At 40.2% G+C, this 23589-nt stretch overlaps 1 protein-coding gene across 1 annotated transcript in view; it reads right to left on the minus strand.

Moving 5' to 3' along the window:
* TADA2A (transcriptional adaptor 2A) overlaps positions 1–23589 on the minus strand; it is a 45952-nt gene that overhangs the window by 14934 nt on the left and 7429 nt on the right. Inside the window, exons 4-8 of the mRNA XM_072137155.1 lie at positions 21266–21357; positions 19118–19275; positions 17178–17266; positions 14801–14873; positions 6106–6169 (exon numbers count right to left, since the gene is read on the minus strand). Of these exons, the coding sequence (XP_071993256.1) occupies positions 6106–6169; positions 14801–14873; positions 17178–17266; positions 19118–19275; positions 21266–21357 (476 nt within the window). The remainder of the gene's footprint in view (positions 1–6105; positions 6170–14800; positions 14874–17177; positions 17267–19117; positions 19276–21265; positions 21358–23589) is intronic.

The raw sequence follows: 23589 nt of genomic DNA on the forward strand, positions 1-23589 counted from the left end.
TCCTCTAACACCCGCGATCGGAGATTTCTCCGATCGCGGCGTGCTAGGGGCATTTAACTGGATTCGGACCCCCCCCCCCCCCCCGCGGCGCTTACCGGGGGGGTCCCACTGCTCTGATCGCAGCCCCGGGACTGCGCGATCTTCTTCCAGGTGCCGGGTCCGTGCCTCCTGGCAGGACCCGGCTGTGACACACTGAGCATGCTCAGTGTTTCACATAATACAGTGTAATACATCTGTATTACACTGTATTAGGTGAAGAATAGCTTGAACAAGTGATCAGTGGATCACTTGTTCAAGCTAACCTGTAAAAGTAAAGAAAAAAAGTTAAAAACACTGAATAAACACAATTTTTAATAAAAATAATTAATTAAATAGAGTTAAAGTCCCCTAAACACAAACATTCCCTATACACATCTAATAAAGTAAAAATACCTGAAAATCACCAAAACCCCCCACATATTTGGTATCGCCGCGTCCGTAACAATCTGTACAATAAGTAAGAAACATTATTGGACCCGTACGGTGAACGCCGTAAAAACAAAACCCGAAAAACTCGCCAAAAATATAAATTTTCATAAAATCCCTTCACAAAAATGTTCTAAAAAGTGATCAAAAAAAGTTATGTGCCCCAAAATGGTACCAATTGAAAGAACAACTCAACACGTAAAAAATAAGCCCTAAACTAGCTCTGTCAACCAAAAAATATTAAGATGGCGATGCAGAAACAAATGAGATTTCCTCTATAATTTTTCTCCAGTAAAATTGTAAAAATAAATGAAAAACTATATAAATGAGGTATCACCGTAATCGTAGTGATCTATAGCAGTGATTTTCAACCTGTGTGCCGTGGCACACTAGTGTGCCGCGACACATGGTCAGGTGTGCCGCGGGGAAATTTCCCCAAACTATGGTGCCCCCTGTGTTTTGTTTCCCGGCAATGCGCAGCGATGCCCAGTCACGGCTTCTTACAATGTAGGAGACGTGTACAATAACACATGCGCAAGCTTTGAACCTCGTGCGACAAAATGACGTCACCGAGGCCGGCGCATCATCCTAAGAGTGGAGAGACTCTCGCATTTGCCCACCGCCAAGATAATGCCCACCAATAATGCTGACTATATGAGCTTTTGCCTGAGTATATGAACTGTTGGCAGAATACTCAGCATATGAACTGGTACTTTTAGTACTCCAGCAGTATACTGCATATAACAATGAGAAATGTAAAATGAGAAATACTATAGTCATGAGGCTGGAGTACTACAAGTACCAGCTCATATGCTGAGTATATGAGCTGGCACTTGTCCTCTGGCCTCATGGCCATAGTACTTCTCATTGTACCCCTTTATTTTTCAGTATATGAGCCACAAAATAATCAGCACCATATACTAAAAACAGGGAGAAACTGAGAACTGTTGAGGAAGAGCTTTGTGTGTGTCTTTCCACCATTCCAGCCAGGATATCCCTTTTGTGTTTATCGAAACAGGCCCAGGTTTCACAATGAGTGAGTAAAATAAATTTAGAATCTATTATTATTAACATATTATATATGTATAATATGACTGTTTTAGTGTCATTTTGTGCTATTTTGGTTGGTGGTGTGCCCCAGGATTTTCTAAGTATAAAAAGTGTGCCGCGGCTCAAAAAAGGTTGAAAATCACTGATCTATAGAATGAAAATATTATAGTATTTTTAATGTATGGTGTACGACCCCCAAAATATACAAAAAAAAAAGAAACCCCAAATTGACAATTTTCTTTTCCTCCATACATTAAAGAGTTAATAAAATCTCATTGAAAAGCTACAGACCCACTTAAATGAAGTATTTGTAAAGTGCATCTCATGTCGCAAAAAATAAGCCCTTATATGTCCAAATTGCCAAAAAAATAAAGATTGTATAGCCAATAAAAAGTGACAATGCATAATCTGCTCTGAATGGCGCAGCTTCCCTTCGATGCCCTGGCGTGTGCCCATACAGCAGGTTACCACCACATATGGGGTATTGTTATACGCGGGAGAGATTGGGAATCAAATTTTGAGGAGCGTTTTGGAATTTTATCCACTGAGAATTTGTACATTTTATGAAAAACACATACATTTAGCCAAATAAAATGTAATTTCGAAATTGCATCCGATTTTGTTTTAACCCCTGTAAACCAATTAAAGGGTTAACAAACTTCATAAAAGTTGTTTTACGTACGTTGAGGGGTGTAGTTTCTATAATGGAGTAATTTATGGGGTTTAACTTTATTTAGGCCTCTCAAAGTGACTTGAAACCTGAGCAGGTCCCTCAATAGCAGGATTTTGCTTTTTTTATGAAAATGTGAAAAATTGCACGTGACGTTCAAAGCCCCATAACATCTTACAAAAATAAGAGTATGCATAAAAAACCACGGAGGTATAAAGTAGACATTCGGTGAATGTTAGTTATTACGTTTTTTGGTGTTATGACTCATGTGTGGAAAAAGTAGAAAATTTTGAATTTCGAAAATTGCTAATTTTTCCAAATTTTCACCAAATATCTTATTTTCTCATAAATAAAAGCAAAACATACCACCAAAATTTTTTAACTAACATGAAGTACAAAGTGTCACGAGAAAACTATTTCAAAATCACTTGGATATGCTAAAGCGTTCCAAAGTTATAACCATTTATAGTGTCAGAGGGCAGATTTGAAAAAATGGGCCGTGTCAGGAAGGTGAAAAGTGGCTTCGGCGTTAAGGGGTTAAGGATACAGTAGTTCGTGATAAAACCAATCGTTGTTTATCCAAGGAAGCAAGCATTATAAAACAGACATGTATAAATACATGTTAAATAGCATGTTTCCTTAGTCAGTGGCCTGTAATAGAAACATGGTCCTTTGCTTTTACAGCATGAAATTACATAATCATAACCATTGGCAAAGGTGAAGGTCCTTAAAGGACACAGCCACTTTTTTGACATTTAATTCTAAAAAACCATTTGTATTTTTCCACATTTGTTGATGGCTGAATGCTTGTTTTTTTGAAAAACAAGTTGCCACTCTTTGGTGGTGACCATTTGGGGTGTCTAAAATTAATTGATTGACTTTTTTAAACTCATTTCAAATTGGGATTTTTGTATTTCCTGTAAAATACGTTACTAGTTACTACATTGGAGGACACAGCGCCCTGGTAAAAGGCCTGGCCACTAGAAGGCACACACTAGGTAGAAAAAAAAAGGGTTTTGGCTTCGCCTTGGTGGGCTATACCATTACCACAGGCCCGAATATGCTGATCAGTTTGTGCAAAAGCAGGTGAAAAATAAAAAAAAACCCCAAAACAAATCAACTTGTCCTGAGCCTGGGAAAAACACAGCAATTTACCTGGGAAGGACATAACAAATAGCTGAGGGTGGCATCTGGTGCCCCCAATGTAGTAAAAAGAAACAGATTTAATGGTAAGCACACAATTCTTAATTTCTTGTTCTAACATTGGGGGTGGGGGGGGGGGGAGAATGTACCATGGGACGTCCCAGAGCAGTCCCTTAAGGGAGGGGAAAATGACACCATGCACACAACCTAGCCTGAAGCATCTTACGCCCCAGACTGGAATTGGCAGAGGCCAGGGTATTCATTTGATAGAAATTAGATTATGGTCAGGTGCCCATGAGGGAACCTTGTACACCTGGGCAACTAAAACCTGATGCCGACCCGGCCAAGGAGGCTCAAACTGCCCAGGTCAGGCAAGCACTAACCCAAAAGGGGGAAGATGAGTATGACCTTCCCCAATAGCAGATCATACTGTAAATGGTAGTAATGGAAGCAGCCAAGACGTTATACGGACAATCGGGTACAAACAACAGGCAATCTGATCATCAAAAGGGTTTGGTGACAGCTGGATAAGATCAGATGGCCTGGACCACATCAAGCGTATGAAGAGAAATCTCCTGTGGATGTGATGGAGATTTTAAATAAGAAGCTGATGCCACCTTTGTAGGAAAGGTAGGTATAAAGTCACAAGACAACCTTGTCCCTATACAAGGAAGGAAGAAAGAACAGCAGGAAAGAGCGGCTAGCTCCAAAATCTTTCGTAAGGATGTTCTAGCCACCAGGAAACTTTCCAAGAAAGGAAGTGTAAGGAGACCTCTTGCATGGGCTTGAATAGAGGTGATTGAAGAGCCTCCAGAACTAGTTTCAGGACTCCAAGGTTCAAGAGGGTAAGATCTAACCTGAGGATGAACCAGAAGAAAGCCTTCAAAGTCCATGGAGGACTGAGGCTTACAAGTCTTAATCATGGTCTAAATAACCATAGAAGAGAATCCTTTGAATCTCAGCACCGCGGTTTCAACAGCCACACCATCAAATGCAGCCAAGGTAAACTCGGGTAGAACAGGGGACTTTGGGAAAAAAAAGGTAGGGACAAAGTATAAGAGCCCATGGTGCATCTGCTAGGAGAAACACCAGAACTGCTTACCCACCAAGCTCTGCACTGACAATCAGGGGCCACGAGAACAGCTGGAACTCCCAGTTTCTATACTTGCTTGAAGATGTGGCGAAGAAGTGGAAAGGGAGGGAAGAGGTAAAGAAGTCAGAGCTGCTACTAGGAGATGACCAGGGTGTCCAAGGCAAACATATAAGAATCCTTTGACTTGGCCACATAAGAGGGGAGCTCGTGATTGAGACTTAATAACTGTACATCATCGGTTACCCACCTCTAACAAAACTGGCCCGTGGATAGAGGGACCAATCACCTTTTTCAAGGTGGATACACCGAAACGACGCATCTGAAATAAAGATCACCCTGATTTAATCTACTAACTGGAATGCTGCTGCCTTCCTTGAATATACCATTGGATCCTTGCCAAGGATATCCAGATTTTTGCACCCAGGCCATTTGGTTGTGCTGCCTTGAACTTCTTTTCTTCCTTCAATGGTTGAGATAGGCCACAGCAGTGGAATTGTGGTTTGCACTTGCACAGGTTGATTCCTGAGAATGGAGGTCTAGTGATCGAAAGATGAAAGATCAGTTCCAAGACACTGTAACATTAGTAACAAAATCTCTGCAGGGGACCAGCTTCCTTGTGTTGTCCGATTTGGAACACTGCTACCAATCTGGAAAGGCTGGCATCCATGGTCACCACCTCCCATTGAAGGGGGAGGAAGGACTTCTACAAGCAAATTGCTGTAGTGGAAACCCAACAGTTCCATTTCCCTGAGAATGATGCATGGAAGGAGGATCAGTTGATCTAGGGATAGGGGGCCATCTGTAGGGGATGAATGTGGAATTTAGAATATGGTACCGACTCAAAGGCAGTGACAATCCCTCCCAGGGATGCATGCAAAAGCATACAGGGCATGGGCAACCTCAACCCAGAAGGGATATCCCTGCCTGCGGGGAAAGGATCTTGTCCTCTGGAAGGAAGACTAATCAGCATAGGGCCTGTGGTGAGGGTATAGCCCACCATGGCCAAGCAAACACCTTTTTTTCTACCTAGTGTCAGCCTCCTAGCAGCCAGGTATATATCCATGGTGCTGTGTTCCCCAATGTTGCCACCATGCTGCACCATGAAAAAGAAACATGAACTGGAAGGTGTTCAATTTCTGCTGACAGGTTCTCTTTAATTCCACAACAGTCTTAAAATTATACAGAAATCAGTCAGGAGAGGCTGTGGAGCAGTTCACTGGAGAGGTCTCACAGCAAATTGTGAACAATCCTATCTGCTATATAAAAATATATATAAAGCAAAGGAGGGTGGGACAGCACAACACAAATGGATGATGTGTGCATGCCTCAAGCTGTCCTAACTCCAACATCTTCATGGAGAAAGACACTCAGAAAAGTCCTTCCCAAACAATTTCAGCTATTTATTTGCCCGTGGTACAGTATGCAAAATGTATAGTGTACATAAATACCATACATAAACATACTGCCTTAGGTTATAATTCATAATATAAAACTGTGTGCACAAATAAATATATGAAGCAAATTGAAATAAAATGAGAAATGCATGGTGACATTTATTTTGGAATTCTAACACTGTCCATGGTTTTTACATGGTTAAAACTGTTCACAGACACAAAAACAAACTGAAAACAGCTAGTAAAGAAAGAATTGTGAAATTAAAAAACAAAACAAGCAATCACATTACCTTTTTCGCCGCTGTCTTTCTTTTAATCGGGAATGATAAATATCCACAACTGCAATTTTTAAAGCTGCAGAAGAGAGTACAGAACAATATGAACACAACTGTTGAAAATAAAAATACAATGCTGCACCCCAATATAGGGACAAGTACAGCCAAAAAATGTATGCATTTTAATGAATTATCCATGAAAGCCGTAGTTTTTAATGAGGCTTTCCAGGAGGGTGATTATTTATACTGATAACCAGTTATAGGATTACCTATTGCAGACATCTTCTGGTAAAAGAAGCTTTAGAGTTGAGTGGAAGTAGAGCTGCAGTACCTTCACACTTTACTAAATTCTGTATCTGGCTACGTCCCCTGTGTAGGTTCTGGCATCCAAGACAGCAATGTCTTTGAGCGTTATCGCTCTTTATCGTACCTGTGTAGTTCTAAATAGCATGGATAAGGGAAGTGAGGAGGCGTATAGCTAGTGATGTTACTGGTGGGAGGCGTCCTCCACCACTATGTTGTGAATAAGTATATTTTGTATTGGGATACGTTGTTACTAATGTTGTAGCGGATGTATTTATTAACCCCTTATCAACATGCGTCGTAATAGTATAGCACGCGTCGGGTGTGGGTGCATGGAGACGGCTCACGGGCTGAGCTCCCGAGTACAGAAAACCCCTTGAAATGAATCCCATTAACATGCAATGGCATTGTAATCTGCATCCAGTATGTTAAGAGAGCAGAAGGAGCTAAACTAACCATGGAAAACCATTGTTTCCAAAACGAAGTATAACTGTCCTAAAATGGTATGCAAAGGGCTCACAGCAATTAAATCAATCACTCTATAAACTCCAAGAGAAAAAGACAGGAGAGCAGCACTCCGTGGAAAAAGTGTTTTTTTAAATTTCACTTTGTGAAATAAAAAACCACTTATTCCACGGACTGCTACTCGCCTGTCTTTTTCTCTTTGAGTTCTTGGGATTTTGGAGTCAGACCCCATCGAGCTTGCAACCACTTTGGATTTCAATCCGTTATTTCACTGTGCCGCCCTTTCCTGTTTTGCTAATCACTGTATAAACAATGCAGGGCCGCAGATGGTGAGTAAAATGGTTAGAAAAACATCCAGAAAAAGACAACAAGGATATTTTAAGACTAGAGCCCTGCAGCATAGATATAGATGTAAAAGGTCTTCTCAATCACCCGGTAAGAACTCTGCACATGAACAAAGTTAGAACGGAAATGCTGCGGTTAAAGGACAACCAACAACCTTCTAGAGACCAGCCAGCAGCTACTATATGATGGCCCTTATACCAGTCAATAAACTGGTAGATTAATACATATGAGCTACCACTGTACTTCCCATGGGAGTGGTCAGCAGATAATGTTACAAAATATAACAGTACGCTGTAAAATCTCATACGTTCAGGCTTGCCTGCTAGAAGTAGTTATAATCTAGAGAACTTTATTTTCTTCCAACAGAGCCATTAGGCATTTCATTATCTGCTGAAAACTGGGCTGCCAAATACCACAATAGTATAAATGCTTTCTTTATTATAGTTTTTTCAACATTTTAAAGGGTGTGGTTCTTTACAAGATAACTCTAGAAGTCGTCTTCTCAGTATCTGCTATGAGCTGGACACCCCTTATCGCTTCCAGAGGCGTACAGGTTTTGACTTCCTCCTGGGCAGATGGTAGTTTCCCCAACTCTAGGGCAATATTGAGATTACTGAATTTACCCCAATCTGGTATATTCCTTAGCTGTGAGTGTATGGGACAGTGTTGCTTCAATTAGTGAGCTGCTGCAAGCACAATTCTATAAGTATCTTCAATTGCAACATGTGCTTCTATGGTCAGATCCTCTGCTTCCTGATACCCAACTCCCTACATAGGCTTTGAGAGTGGTGGCATGGGATGTAGAGAGTGGAAGAGATATGGAAAGATATCCTTGCTGCGGTTCCTACGGTATGCCTCAATGTCGCCCATAGGTGAGCATCACTGCTTCTCACTAAATCAGGTTTATCATACTCCACTGCTATTAAAAACCATGGGGCACCAAGCAGATATGGTTTGTCCCTGCTTCCCTGGTTTGTTTCCATGATTTATCAAATCTCATCCATCCCTCCAGAAAGCTCTTCACCTCCACATTAAAATATGACAAAATGGGAGAATGATATTGGTAGATCCATTGCGCCTGCTCTTTGATGGATCATATGAAGTAAGGCCACCAAGTCCTCTATATGCAACTTAAACTCAGTAAAAAGTGTTACTGCATTAATGCATCGATACCACATACACCCACCTGCTGCACACTCTCAACCAATAGATGCCCTTGTTTTGATGGTGCTTTCAGGCTATTGTTTGTACCATGTGCCATGTTTTTGGCCCTGCCTCCTGATATTTCCTTTTTGGAGGAAAGTAGCTGGGCTTACTTCAAATTTTTGTTAGGCATTGGATTTCCTCTTGACCTTTAAATATACCCCTTGACCCCTTAAGAACACAGCGTTTTTTAGTTCCTTTTTAGTCCCTTCATCTCTACCTTCAAAAGTCCATAATGTTTTAAAAAAAACAACCTCAAACAATGCTCCAGAAAAAAGATCATTTTAATTAATACCCTTTAAAAAAAAAGCTCTTATTTAAAATCACGTAAAAATGCTCCAATAAGACCAAAGAAGAACAACGCTTCTTGCAAAAAATAAGCCCTTAACCAGATTTGTCAGCCAAAAAATAAAAAAGTTGTGCAAATGAAAAGGTCGGTGATGCTAACACAACAAATTACTTTTTATTCAGTAAAATTAGGGGGAAAAAAAATCTATATGAGGTATTTTCGTAATCATGACGACCCATAGAACTATTGTTCTGGTATGGTAAATGGCCAAAAAAAGGAATCTTCCTAAAAATTTATGATTTTCATTTCCTCCGCAAAGAGTAAATAAAATCTCACCAAATAGCTATAGATGCCCCAAAATTATGTACTGTATATACTCGAGTATAAGCCGAGTTTTTTAGCATAAAGAGGGGTGAGTGAGTATCGCCAGAGGGCGAGTATAAAGTAGTTTTTTTTAATGTGCTTGGCATACAGGGAGGCTGGCAGGCTGTACACTACACCCTCGGCTACAACCTACTTTACCTTGAGAATGCTGTAGCTACACCAATGTAGAAGCATATCTTGTTAAATCTCTGTGCTGAGTGAAAAAACAATTATAAAATTATGATAAGGAAGCTCTGTTGCTTCAGTGCCTAGGCTCAGCGCTTTTCCTTTGCACCAGTGAATGATGTGATCACTTTTCTCCCTGCCAGGCAAAGTAATAAATTGCTGCACCATCCCCCAGCTGCTGTGTATGAGTGATCCAGCTCAGTCCTGCCTTGGCTGTGTGTAATGTGGATCCAGCTTTCCCAAGGTCCTGAATTTTATAATAGTTTTTTCAGCAATACCACTCAGCACAGGAATTAAAAAAGATATGATACTCCATCAGTGTAGCTACAGCATTCTCAAGGTATTTTTGGTTCATAATGCATGAAATCAAATGTTAAATTATCTTTAATCCTAGATCAGTGATGGCGAACCTTTCATAGACCGAGTGCCCAAACTACAACCACAATCCACTTATTTACCATGAAGTGCCAACATTGCATTTCAAGCAGTAACTTATTGCTACCTGTTCTTCAACATCATTCAATTGTATTGGCTCTCCTAAGGCCACCAATGCAGTTGAAAGAAGATGGGCAAATTCACTGTATCACTGTAGCTTCTCTCCAGGAAGAATAGTGGGTCCAGCAGGATGACCTCCAAATACAATGCAGTTCAGTCAACACCTTCTCCCTTTTCCTGCAGTTTCAAACAGCCAATAAAGTGTTGCTTTAAAATAGCACCGAGAGCAGCATCCCTTAAGTTGCTTGGGACTGCAGGAAGATTTTGTGGATGTGGTCCTGTTTGGTTAAATTCTGCCATAGGTTCGCCACCACTGTCCTAGATGGTCTGATCGTTCTTATAATTTACTGCAATACTACACACAAAATTCACGTACCACACAGCCTTGGAGCATCGATCGGAACAAACATTGCGGTGCAAATGGAAAAATTTCAGGGGCAATAGTGACCACGGTTATTGAAATCTGGGGAAAATGATGCCCTTTCTCCTTTTATATATGGATTTAAATGTGGGTCTCCTATGTTTGTTTCAGGAAATCACTGCTCTTTAACCCCTTAACAACCTGGCCCTTTGTTGTTTTTCCATTTCTATTTTTCACTCCCCACCTTCAAAAATCTATAACTTTCTAACCTGTTAACGCTCAGCGTCCGATATATCGGACGCTGAGCCGATGCTGGTTCAGCTCAAGATTTGAGCCGAACCGGCATCGGGAAACACGGGGTGCTGGCTGTGACTGATAGTCGGCACCCCAGAGTAACACCCGCGATCGGAGTTGTCGTTTTCGGGGGGCACCGATCATTGCTATGGCATCACTGGGGTCCGATCTGTGACGTCATCTTACTGGCAGAGTGCCAGTCTATGCAAGTGCATAGGCTGACACTGCTAATACCCTGCAATCCATCAGTATTGCAGGGTATTATCATGAACAAGCAATCAGATGATTGCTTCTTCATGTACCATGGTAAAAAAAAAATTATTCAATAAAAAAAATAAAGTAATAAATCACTAAAAATGCCCAAAATCCCCAAAACATATAAAGAGACATATAACTCAAAAAAGTCTAAATCATAACACAAACCCCACATATATAGTATCACCGCGTCCGTAACAACCCGTAGAATAAAAATAAATAATTATTGAACCCGCACGATGAATGCCGTATAAGAGAACTGTTATAAACCCTCCAAAAATTATGATTTTTACCTATTCAATCCCACAAAAAAATGCTATAAAAAGGGATCAAAAAAACATATGTACGCTAGAATGATACTGGTGCAAAGTACAACATGTCCCGCAAAAACAAGCCATCAGCCAGCTCCGTAGCCAAAAACGTAACAATGTTATGCCACTTGGAAGACGGCAATACAAAAATGATAGATTTTTCCCCACATTTGGGTTTTATTTGACAAATTTAGTAAAACGTAAGAAAATATATTCAAGTCTGGTATCCCTGTAATTGTATCAGCCCATAGAATAAAGATAACATGATTATTAGTCTAAACGCTGAACACCAAAAAAAAAAAAAAAGTCAAATCTAGTAGAGAATTGATGCTTTTCTACTCCTGCTCTCAAAAAGAAGTTCCTAAATTTTCAACAATAGGTGATACCAACCCCAAAATGGTAACACTGGAAAAAGCACCTCGTCCCGCAAAAAAAATGCCATCACATGGCCCCAATAACGAAAAAGCGAAAATTTTATAGCCTACAAAAGCGGCCAATGAGGAAAGTAAAATCCTGGCAGCTGCAGGACGCTCCTTCCCTTCTGCGCCTCGCTGTGCACCCATAAAACAAGTGACGGCCACATGTGGGGGGTCTCTGTAATCGGGAGAAATTGTAGAACAAATTGTATGGTGGGTTTTGTATTTTTATCTTTTGGAAATGTGTAAATTTTAGGGCTAAATGAATGTATAACCGGCACAACTTGATCATTCTAAATTTCGCCTTCATTTTGATGTAATTACTATGAAGATCTCAAGGGGTTAACAATCTTCGTAAAATCTGTTTCTGATAGCTTGAGGGGTGCAGATTTGAAAAGGAGTTGGTTATATAGGGGGTTTTGATGCTAAATATGTAAAATTTCATTCAAAACTGTATTTATCCCCAAAATAGTCAATCCGGAAAAGCGATAATCAATTTGTAAGCCGCGCGACATCAAAATAAATTATCCAGACATTTCAAAAATGGTGAAAATGTAAAGTAGACAAATGGGAAATGTTATTCAGCAATTTATTTAGGTGGTAAATCTATCTGCCTGAAAACGCAATGATTTCGAATTTCAAAAATGGCAAATTTTTCAAAAAATTCATCATATTTTCTTTTTTTTTTTAAATAAACGCAAAACTTATCAGCCAAAATTTACCACTAAAATAAAGTACAACATGTGAGGAAAAAAACTACCTCAGAATCGCTTTGATAAGTAACAGCGTTCAAAAGTTATAACCATATAAAGCGACGCATGTCAGAATCCAAAAAATGGGACTGAGCCTTAAAGAGAACCCGTCATGCAAAATAACCCCCCTAATCTAAATATATTTTCATAAACTGCCATTAGAGAGCATTGCCTCTATCCCTTCATTGTCCCTCTACATGCCTGTAAACCTAAGCAATGAGGTCCTAAAGCTGTATGCAAATGACCTGTGAAATGTCCAATGAAGCATTAGCATATTCAAGCTGTCCACTCTATTCATGAGTTGGAGGCACAGCCACACCCCCAGTGCATGACTGACAGCCTGTATACTGATGTGAGGTTGTATAATGATGTGCTTCCTGGTGCTGGTGGCCACGCCCCCTGCAGCCTGTGTGTGCATGTGTGTGTGTGTATAGGAGAGATACAGCAGCTCCAGGCTGCAGCCATGTTACAGCAGAACATGTCAGATTCATGTGTAGCTGATGTCTGTGTCTCTCACCTGTATATTGGGAGGATGCAGCATGTCAGCAGATGACATACACACTAGCAATGCTTTACTATACATTACACACAGACATGAGCAGGGGGAGGAGAGGGGAGGGGGAACAGGGGTGACATCACTGCCTCTGACCATGTGACCAGCCTCATTTACATGATAAAGAATAGATGATTTTACAATGATTAATGTATGAAATAACTAGATAAAGGCTGGGATGGGATCCTTGTGAGCTGCTCCAACAGGTAGAGGTGACAGGACTAGTGACACAGACCTGATGACAGGTGTCCTTTAAGATGTAAAATGGCTGCGTCCTTAAGGAGTTAAATTTTACATGTAAAGAGCTCTGTGAGGGCTTGTTTTGTGCATAACAAATGGCACTTCATAGCGACGGTATTTAATATTCCATGCCATGCACTAGGAACCCGGAAAAAAAAATTCTGTGCAGTTTTTTTGTAGGCTTGGATTTTACGTCTTTTACTGTGCGCCCCAAATGACAAGTCTACTTTATTCTTTGGGTCGGTGTGATCACGGGGATCACAAATTTGTATAGGTTTTATGATGTTTTCATACATTTACAAAAATGAAAACCTCCTGTACAAAGAATTTTTGGGGGATTTTGCCATATTTTTTGTCCTTTTTTGCGACTTCTGATGAAGTTTTCAATGTTTTTTGAGACTGTACGACCCTTTTTATAGAATTTTTAATATTTTTCAAAACTGCAAAAAAGTGCAGTTTTCAACTTCGGACGCTATTTTCCATTACGGGGTTAAACGCAGTGAAAAAATATTATTATATTTTGATAGACCAGCGATACCTAATGTGTTTATGTTTTTTACTGTTATATTTATATAAGTTCTAGGGAAAGAGGGGTGATTTTTTTCATTATAATTTTTTTTTTTTTTTTTTTTTACTTTTACCATTTTTCAGACCCCCTAGGGTACTTTAACCCTAGGTTGTCTGATCGATCCTACCATATACTGCCTTACTACAGTATGGCAGTATACGGGGATTTTCCTTTTTATTCATTACAATGTACAAATCGCACATTGTAATGAAATGGTTAAAACTAGACAACTTTGGGTCTTAGGAAGACCAGAGCCTGATGACGTCAAGGGAGCCAGGGTCGCCCATGCGCCGCCATCTTTTTGAAGCCAGCGCGATCAACGGGATAATACCAGCAGTGGGTGCTGCCACCGATCGCGGGTGTTACTGGTAAGTCTTTGCTGCAATATGCAGCAAAGACTTACCGTCTATGGAGAGGCTCAACCGTGAGCCCTCTCCATGCACCCGCGCCAGACGTGTGCCGTACTATTACGGTGCGCGTCAATAAGGGGTTATTTCTGTTTGTACTGTCTTAAAAATCTATGATCGGAGCATGGCTCTAGGTGTGGATGTTGCACCTTTCGCCCAAGAAAAGGCTGGGGATTTTTTTTTGTATATTCACAAAAATGTTAAAGGGGTATTCCGGGAATATGAACGTCTGATACAAAAACCCATAATGCTATAAATAAATGAAACAAAACTCAATGTCATTAGTCACAAAATGGAGCTTAAATAGTTTGATGTTAAGATTCACAAAATTTTATGGCCTCTAAAGTTATCACCAAGATGGAAACTACAAGTCCCAAGATCCTTTAGTTCTCAGTAACTCCTCCTACCTCTTATGCTCTGCTCCCAGTGATGATCTAACAGGTTTTCTTGGCTCTGTTACCATAGTAATGATGTGTAACTGCCATCCCCACAATACTGGCCATACTGGATGCACTGCAACCAACCGACTACAGCCAAACATAGTGGTGATCACATGACCTGCCCAGGCAGGTGCAGGACATGTGATGTAGACATGTGACCAGCGGCCATCTTCTGTCCTGTGTATGCTCTGCAACGGACCGCGCGGAGGAAATTAACGGACTGATTAAAGGCCAGTAGCATTTTAATTCTTCATTACAGTCTATGTCACCAGCATTTTTCTGCTAAGGGGAGCAAAATTTTAAATAACACCTAATTACATATTAGCTTATATGTACCCATTTAAGGACCCATTTGTATATGAATTATGCTGATTCCCGGAATACCCCTTTAATTGAAAAATATAACTTGCTCCCACACACGCTCTGGTGACTAAAGTCTGAATTTGACAAGTTTGTTTGCTTACCATGTAAAACCTCTGAATCATCTTCAACAAAATCAATATCCCTTAGATCCCATTCTGCATAGTTGTCAAACTCCTTAAACATAAAAGAAAAATAAAAAGGAAATTTATAAAATATCCTTCTGATGATATCTTAACACAAGAAGTATAGCTTTGACCTAACAGTCTTGTCTTCTTAGACTCTCTTGTAATGGGTTCAGTGTCACAGGCTTGTAGTATGTATGATGTGGTATCAATGTTTAAAGTGGATTTCCAGGAATCCCAAAATATGTTTACCCCCGGCCTCCGGAAGATAAGAAAATAGAATGAGATGTACCGTTTTATTTAGACTATAAGGCGCACCGGATTAAGGTGCTTTATCAAAAAGGGCCTGCTAAGGCGTCTAGGGTTATTTATAAGGCGCATGGGATTATAAAGCACAGTTCATTAAAGGGGTTTTCCCACAAAAGAAAATTCTCACATCGCAATCCCCTAGTGATGTTAAATCCCCTAGTGAATAAAGATCAAATTACTACGGTGGCCATAATGTTTAATCCATTTGTGGCTGCTGAAAACACAGATCCAAGCTTAGGTTTACACACAGTACCTAAATTCCAGCAACCACCTTCATGCAACTTTCAGCAGATGTGTTTGTATAATGCTCCTGACTCATGTTGGTTTTATGGCTTTACAGTTTCAAAGGAGGATGGGCAGTGCGGACAATTTTATTGCTACTAACAGTTTACAACTGGTGAAAGTGGATCTCCTTCAGGTCTAGCACCCAGGAAAGTTGGGCGAGCACTGCAGGAACTGCGTGAGAGAGGGTAGTGGCGAGTATCCTATGGTTGTTTATTATTTTATTAAACATCAACAAGGAAAGGAGGAGACAAGAGGACTCCATTCGGCCATTGGGCAAAATAAAATAAGAAGCTGGTGAGGAGGGGAGGGGGGAGATATTGTATGGCCACAATTGGAGGTGTTGTTTGCAGGTGGACCATGTGAGCGGGAGAAAGGAGACACAGTGTGACAGAGTAGACACGCACGCCAAGTGAGGGGGGATTGGGGGCATTAAGGAAGAATTATATTGTGTGGAGGTTTAATAAGAGATGGGACATAAAGGTGTAGAGGTATGGGTGTGCACACTATCGACATGATGTCAAAGATGTCACACATGATAGATATGTATAATATATATATAGCCTATCTATTGTAGCAGCCCTTTCCTATCAGAGCAGTGGGATAAAAATGTGTCTTTGTTATCTCTCTCTCGAGGTTTAACAGTGGGTAGTATCCAAAATAAATATCCTTCCTGTACTTCTATGGTTGATTTCTGTTAGGACAGTGTTCCAATCCTCTAAGATAAAATTTGGGTGTGGTGGGAATGTTTGAGTCGAACCCATGTGCGGGCCCAAACTTCTAATGAGGTTCATTACAAGCACTAACTTCCGCTTGACACTACTAGTAATCCCAACATTATGTAATAGGTTCCAATTACCAAAATAATTAACTTAGAGGGTGCGGTCACACGTCACATTTAACGCATGCGTTTAAAAACGCATTGGAATAGCTGAAGAGTGATTTGCCTAATTAAACACCTCTTAACACTTGTGTTTACAAAACGCATGCGTTAACCGCGATGTTAACACATGCGTTAACAACCGCATGCGTTAACCGCGATGTTAACGCATGCATTAAAAATGCGTTAACGGTTGTGTTTTGTAAACACAGGTGTTAGCAGCTGTTTAATTAGGCAAATCACTCTCCAGCTATTGCAATGCGTTTTTAAACGCATGCGTTAAACGCAACGTGTGACCGCACCCTGAGGGTGCGTTCACACGTTGCAGTTAAAACTGCATCAAAATCAGCTTTGAGGTGGTTTTAGGTGCAGTTTTGTCAATTGAACAGGTGAAAGACATGAACTGAACGAGTGAATTTGATTTTGAAGGGGAAACCTGTTCCACAAATGTCATTCACCTCTTGATTTGATGTCTTTCACCTCTAAGTAATACCACCTAAAACCAACCCAAAACTAATTGCGATGCAGTTTAAGGGTGTGTTCACACGTTGCAGTTAAGAGTGGAAATATTAATGAGAACATACAGACGTTGTAGAACCACTTTAATAACATTATTTCCATGTACTTCTCGTACCAACTAGGGTCAGCTGTAAATTACTCTCTGCAGAAACAGTCAGCTCCTGTACTGAAAGCTGCATATTTAAAGTCCACTGCAATTCATTTTGTGCTAAAAGTTTTTTTTTTAATTTTTTAACACAGAATGTGGGAAAACTGCATTTCACCAGAGTGTGTACCCAAGCTAAACAGGTTCCATTCCATAAAGTACTGTGCTTTCTTCCACTTCAGACCCTTACAGAACAATATAGTAGGTAATACAGCACTCACCTCTATGAAATCTGCCCTTGCTGGCATGTATCCTGCCATATCTCTAGAAAGCAGCGAATCAAAGGTTGGCCTTGGTGGATCTTCAGATGCTACAAGAGACAAAGTCACATAACCTTAAACTATAATGTATTTTGCTGGAAGCATATCTTTCCATTATTTGCTAAAATTGCCAAGAAGCTTTTATTGCTCAAGCTTAAAGAGGGCCTTCTATTAAAAGGGACAGATTACCACAGACACAATAAATGTATAATCCTAACATATTTTAGAAGTTCTCAGTTCTATGTTTTACATGTTAGTCCCAGGGGCGAGTGAGCGAACGAGCTGAGTAACTCCCCCCCTCCACCTGAGGTAAACGCTCCTGACACAACCCAACATCTCAGACTCTAAGTGTCCACAGGTTGTGGACTAACGGTTTAGCATCCAAAATCCCATTGTATGAATTCTCTCTGTGAGTGCATAAAAAAAAAAAAAAAAAGCAATGCGAGATGAGTCGCCAGCACCGAGATCTTTAGATGAGAGTCCAAAGAAGCGCATAATTATATATAAAGTATAAACTTTTGTTTGTTTTTTTTTGTTTTTTTTACAAGCGCCCAAGCACAGACCACATTTGGGACACTAAACCACAGGTAGTAGTTGGTTTAGATCCCAAAGGCAAATACGATTATGGGATTGATGAAAAGAGGAATATGTGCTCATTATAATCGCTGGTCAGAGCACACATATTGAATACTGACAATTTTTGGCACCAGTGTAAATATGGGACATTTCTATTAAAAACATGCTTATGGGGAGATCTCATTAAACCCTTTTCACATGAACGTTGTGTTATTATGTCCATGTAGCCCATGAACCATACCATACCGTTTCAGTACGGGTAGCTCACACTCACATTAACTTTAATGGGCAAAACGGCCATCCATTTGAATGGCCGTATTGCCCACCGTACTGTACCATCAGAGGTACAGAGCATGCCGCCCTAAGTAGAGGGGAGGGGTAAGGAGCTGTCACCCCTCCCCTTCTCCAACTGGCGGTATGCTACAGCCTGGGTCTCTGCCTGGGTGTAGCATACATTCTTCTGAAAAGAGCCTTACACTGAAGATATATTGTAAAGAACAGTACAGAGATCTGCTAGGATACTACTATTAGAATGATATAAAATATTTATAACTTTTCTTTCGTTTTGCTACTTCTACACAATTTAGACTTTTTAAATAAATATTTTGCTTTACAAAAAGTTATCCACAACCTGTAGGCAAAATCAGCATTTTACCATTTCACAATCTATAGCGCCATTAAAAAATGCTGGACGTTTCTCTATGGCGAGGCTGAACATTTATATAGGTCTGCAATCGGTTGTAAATTATGCTTTCAAAAGCATCTGCAGCCTATATGTTTTCATAACCTGCAAAGTAGACATATGCAGTCACAAAGGGGCACTAGGTACTATGATATGTGTATATAAAACCTTAAAACAGAGCATGAACATAAGCCGAGGCACCTAATTTTACAACAAAATACTAGGAAAACTTATTGACTGGAGTATAAGCCTAAGGTGGAAAATGCATTGGTCACAACTTCCCCCAGTAACGGGGCGCCCGTGCAGCCTCCCCCAGTAACGGGGCGCCCGTGCAGCCTTCCCACCATAATAAAGCATCCATGCGGGCAAAGACCTCTACGCGCTATGCCAGTGTACGAACTGACATGGCTCGGGCACAGCGGTTGGTTGCGTCTCTGTGTCGCAGGGAGAAGAGGAGCGGAAAGTATAAGTTTATTTTTTGTGTACTTGAGTATAAGCTTATATTCAAGTATATACAGTGTTAATAATTATATTGGGGGGGGGGGAGGGGTTTCATGATGTTTTTTTTTCCTGATAATTGTCAGGCACAAAACATTAAAATAATTGCACATAGGGAAATATTTTGCGATGCCTCATATTTCACCTTGAAATGGAACTGCTGTCTCCACATTCTTATCCTCCTCCGCCTGTTTCATACTAAGTAAAGTACTTGCAAACAGTGGATTGTTAATGAAATGCTTCATGTAGTGGTTTTCACAGTCATCCTTTGTCTTTGTGCGCATCTGATTTGAAACTTCTTGCCTAAAAATATGTACAAGGAGAGGAGTCACCAAAACATAGTTTATGGGAATTCTCTATTATGATTTATAGTATTTTCCATGTCACTATGTACAGTTAACCCAGATAGTAGGCTCAGCTACATTTTTTTAAAAATCTGAAGTGCCACTTCATATGGAAATAAATGTTTCAACACTTTAACGTACCGAAGTGACTTGCTGTTCAGACAGGTTTAAAAAGCATGCTAAAACTATTAAAAATAGACTTTAGGAAGCTTGGTAGCTTTACAGTATTTAAAACACAATAAAGGCAAAATTTACAATCTGCGTACAACTGTGCTTCTGAATACAAACAGGCCAGCACTGGAGAGAGGCAACACCCCCCTGGGGCCCATGTGAAAAAAGAAAAATAAAATCCTGACAGCCCCTTTACATTTAGTATCCAGTGATTAAACTGACCTAAAGAATAAAAAGGGAGGTTTTAGGTGAAAGACACAAATACAAAGCACGTAAGAAAATGAGGCAACGGTGTATTTTTTTTCCCAAACTCTCAGGACATTGCACATAATGTTAAAGGAAATCAACCACTAAAATTAAAGGGGTATTCCCATCTGGGCATTCACATTTAATTTAATTCATTTGCCTTATGTAAACATTTCTTCAATTGGATGTTATTAAAAAAAATGTTTCTGTGTGAAGTTAATTTCTCATAAATGTAGCCAATAAATGTAGCCATGTTGTCCCTTAGAAACGTTATTAACATTTTAATAACATCTAATTTAAGAAATGTATATACATTGCAGATTAATGAAACTGAATGTGAATGCCCAGATGAGAAAACCCCTTTATGTAAAATTACACTAAACATACCCGCACATTGTCCTCTTCATCTTCATCCCGGCGGTCGTCTTCTTAAAGTTTGAAACACCGGGATCCTGGCTTCTTATTATGCTTGCCTTTCGCATGACATCACCTCCCTCTGCCCGCATGGGAGAGAGAGGGGGCAAGAGGCTTTTTATAAGTCTTTTTTTTCATGCAATCCCTGTGTGTCTAGCTTGAAGAAGACCACCGTTGGGATCAAGATGAATAGGACTTTAGGCGAGTATGTTCAGTGTATCGTATATATACTGAAGTATAACCCAGCCCGAGTACAAAACACTGGGAAAACCTATTGACCCAAGTACAAACCTAGGGTGGGAAATGTATTCGTCACAGCCTCCACCCAGTAGATAGCCAGCCAGCCCGCCCCCCCACTAGTGTATATAGCCAGCCGGCCAGAACGCCCCCCACCCCCACTAGTGTATATAGCCAGCCCGCCCCCCCACTAGTGTATATAGCCAGCCGGCCAGAACGCCCCCCACCCCCACTAGTGTATATAGCCAGCCCGCCCCCCCACTAGTGTATATAGCCAGCCCCCCCCCCACTAGTGTATATAGCAACCACCAGTATATTAAAAAAAAAAAAAAAAAAATTAACTCAGTACTCACCTTTCCAGTGCTCCCCGCAGGTCCTCTTCTCGCTTCCTGTGCTCCGGCAGTGACAGCTCCTTGCGCGCTGGCCGCCCACACACTATCACATCATGGCGGCAGATGTCACATTGTGTGCGTGGCCAGCATGCATGGACCTGACACTGCCAGAAGAAAGAAGATCCGTGGAGGAGTCGGAAAAGTGAGTACTGAGTCCTGAAAAACCTGCCTTACACTTGAGTATATATGGTAACTTTAATTATAATTAGTGGTAGATTTCCTTTAAAGGGGTTATCCAGGATTAATAAATACATTAGGGTAGTGCTGGGGCGGGCTTTTTTAAACTAATAAATGTGAACTCAACTCCTCCAGAACCGCGGTCCATCTCATCCGTGCCCGTTTGCTTGCCATCATCTCCCAGTGCCCTACAATGCTGATAAACATTACCATCCCACTATGAACAATATTTTGTTCAATAGATCAGGGGCGTATTGAAACATCAATGCTGTGCAATCACATTAATAGTTTCTTTACCTTTTTTTAACCTACCAGTTTCCAAATCCACAATCCATCACAGCTTCTAGAAGAGCCATTTCTTCTTGAGCTGTCCACCCAGGATCTAGTACTGGAAAATCTGAGGTCTATGAGAAAATAACAAATATGTAAAATAAACTGTTCCATCCAGTATACAATTTGTAAGCTTGTCGTTTACACTTGAATAGTGAGAAGAAGAATGTGACCTGTTGACATGATGTCACTACAGAAACAATGCGAGTCATGTGATAAAGTTGTAAAGCAGAGGAACAAAGCAAAACTGGTAAATAGGGTATATTAGGCATCTGCAGCTTATCCATGGTAGAGTGCAAAGAGCCATAAAAGTTTGATCCCTGAAAATCCGCTTAAACAACGTAATGAATAGCAGTTGATTTCTGGCTTGCCTTTTGTGCTCCTCATTAGGGACACTACTTACAATCCCTTGCAACATCAGTGGTAAAATATCTGGATGACTGGCGCTGCTGCTTGAATGGGATCTACTAAAGGGATTTTGGTGGGCTGCAGCACATTTTTTTCCTCTTTAACCCCCCTGTGGCCGAGGGCAATGAATACCTGAATATCAGGCTCAATTTTTGCAGTTCTGTTATACTCTGGAGCCATTTTAGAGGTAAGGGTGCATGTACTTCTGCAAAGTGGCACCTAGAAACACAATTCTGAGGTCCTATTATAGATGAGAATCTCCACTTTAATAATATAACACAATTATGTTTCTATGTGACACAAAACTAGATATATCCACTGTTAAATTTACAGTCAGAGATTCAGAGCTGTATATAAAAATTCTATATTTTACTGCAAATTTAACATCTCCGATACCGAGAAACATAATATGAAGTTAAATTATAAAGATATTATAAAAATTCTCCTCTTTTATAGGACACAAGGATTGTATTTCTTAGTGCCAAGGTTCAGGAGATATAACCGTTTGAAGTGGGACATGGTCTTGATGTCTATAAACATACTTTCTTCATGTGTCATGTGGAGATAGGACATAAGCCATATGGCAGTCATAAAGGGGTTAACAAAACGGGAGGGCATGAAGAAAATCCCTTATCAATGATGGAAACTTAGCCTTATACTTATAAATAATACCATTATATACTGCTCAAATAATATCCCTAAAGAAACTGTGAAGAGAGGTCACATGGTTGCATCAGGTCATAGTATCATACGGTTGAAAAAAGACACATGTCCATCAAGTTCAACCAAGGAAGGGAAGGGATGAGGAAAAGATTTAGGGGAAATAATTCTACATAACATAACCATCAATGTTATTTAGGTGTAAAAAGACAAACCAGTGAGAGTCAAAAATAAAGCTCAACGCTTGGTTCAGTTTATAGCTTTAGCAACTAGAATCCATGTAGCGGCAAAATGGAAGTCACCGGACCTATCATTCACAGCGTTTAAGAACAGAATCAATTTACTGATGTTGTTTGAAAGGAAAGAGTTTACAGAATATTGCCGAAGGCAAAAAGATTTTTCCCATATCCAGGGCCAAACAATGTAAAATATAACTTTTATTGGATCTCAAATAAAATATTTCTCCAAGCAAATAAACATCATTTAAAAACCCAATATATGTGGAGTGAGACAGTAGTTAATAAAGTGATTACTTTTGCAATCTTTCAGTGTTATTTTCTGTTTATAGCTTTTAGTAGCACTAAGTGAGCTTAGCTGCTAGGCTAGTTAGCAGTATTGTACACTTTATCTAAAGTAGCTTTATGTTAACACTAGATGTCAGTGTTGTTGTCAACATGATCATTTATTATTGTTTACCATTGATTGTTACGAGTTGTTCACTTGTTATTGTTAGAAGTTATTCACCCGCTATCGCTCTGTCAGCCAGAATGCACTGTATATAGGAACAACTGTTTGCTATCTTGCAGGCCATTATATTCACTCGCCAACCGCTCTCTCAGCCAGCTTCACTATATAATGACAACCGTTTCAATATTATGGGCTGATATGCCGTTTTTACAGCTCTCTCAGAATCATTCATTCATAGCGGTTTGTTTTCAGTTTACTCCACACACATATTGCTTCTAAAAATCATAACTATTAGCCCCCCCCAACATGTTTCAACAGTTCATTGGCCTCCCCAGGGGAAATGGGCTATAGGCTATAACCCACTTATTTGCTTGAAGAAATATTTTGAGATTCAATAAAAGTTACATTTTACATTGCACCTGGATTTCGGAAAAATCTTTTGTTATCCCTGCCAGTGCCTTTAGTCCTCAAGTTCTGGGACATGACAGGCACCTTTCCCTAATTGAAGGTATTTGGAACCCACGGATCACAGCATAAGGTTCGACAACCCT

Source organism: Engystomops pustulosus, chromosome 2, assembly GCF_040894005.1.
Source record: "Engystomops pustulosus chromosome 2, aEngPut4.maternal, whole genome shotgun sequence".
NCBI classification, from domain to species: Eukaryota; Metazoa; Chordata; class Amphibia; order Anura; family Leptodactylidae; genus Engystomops; species Engystomops pustulosus.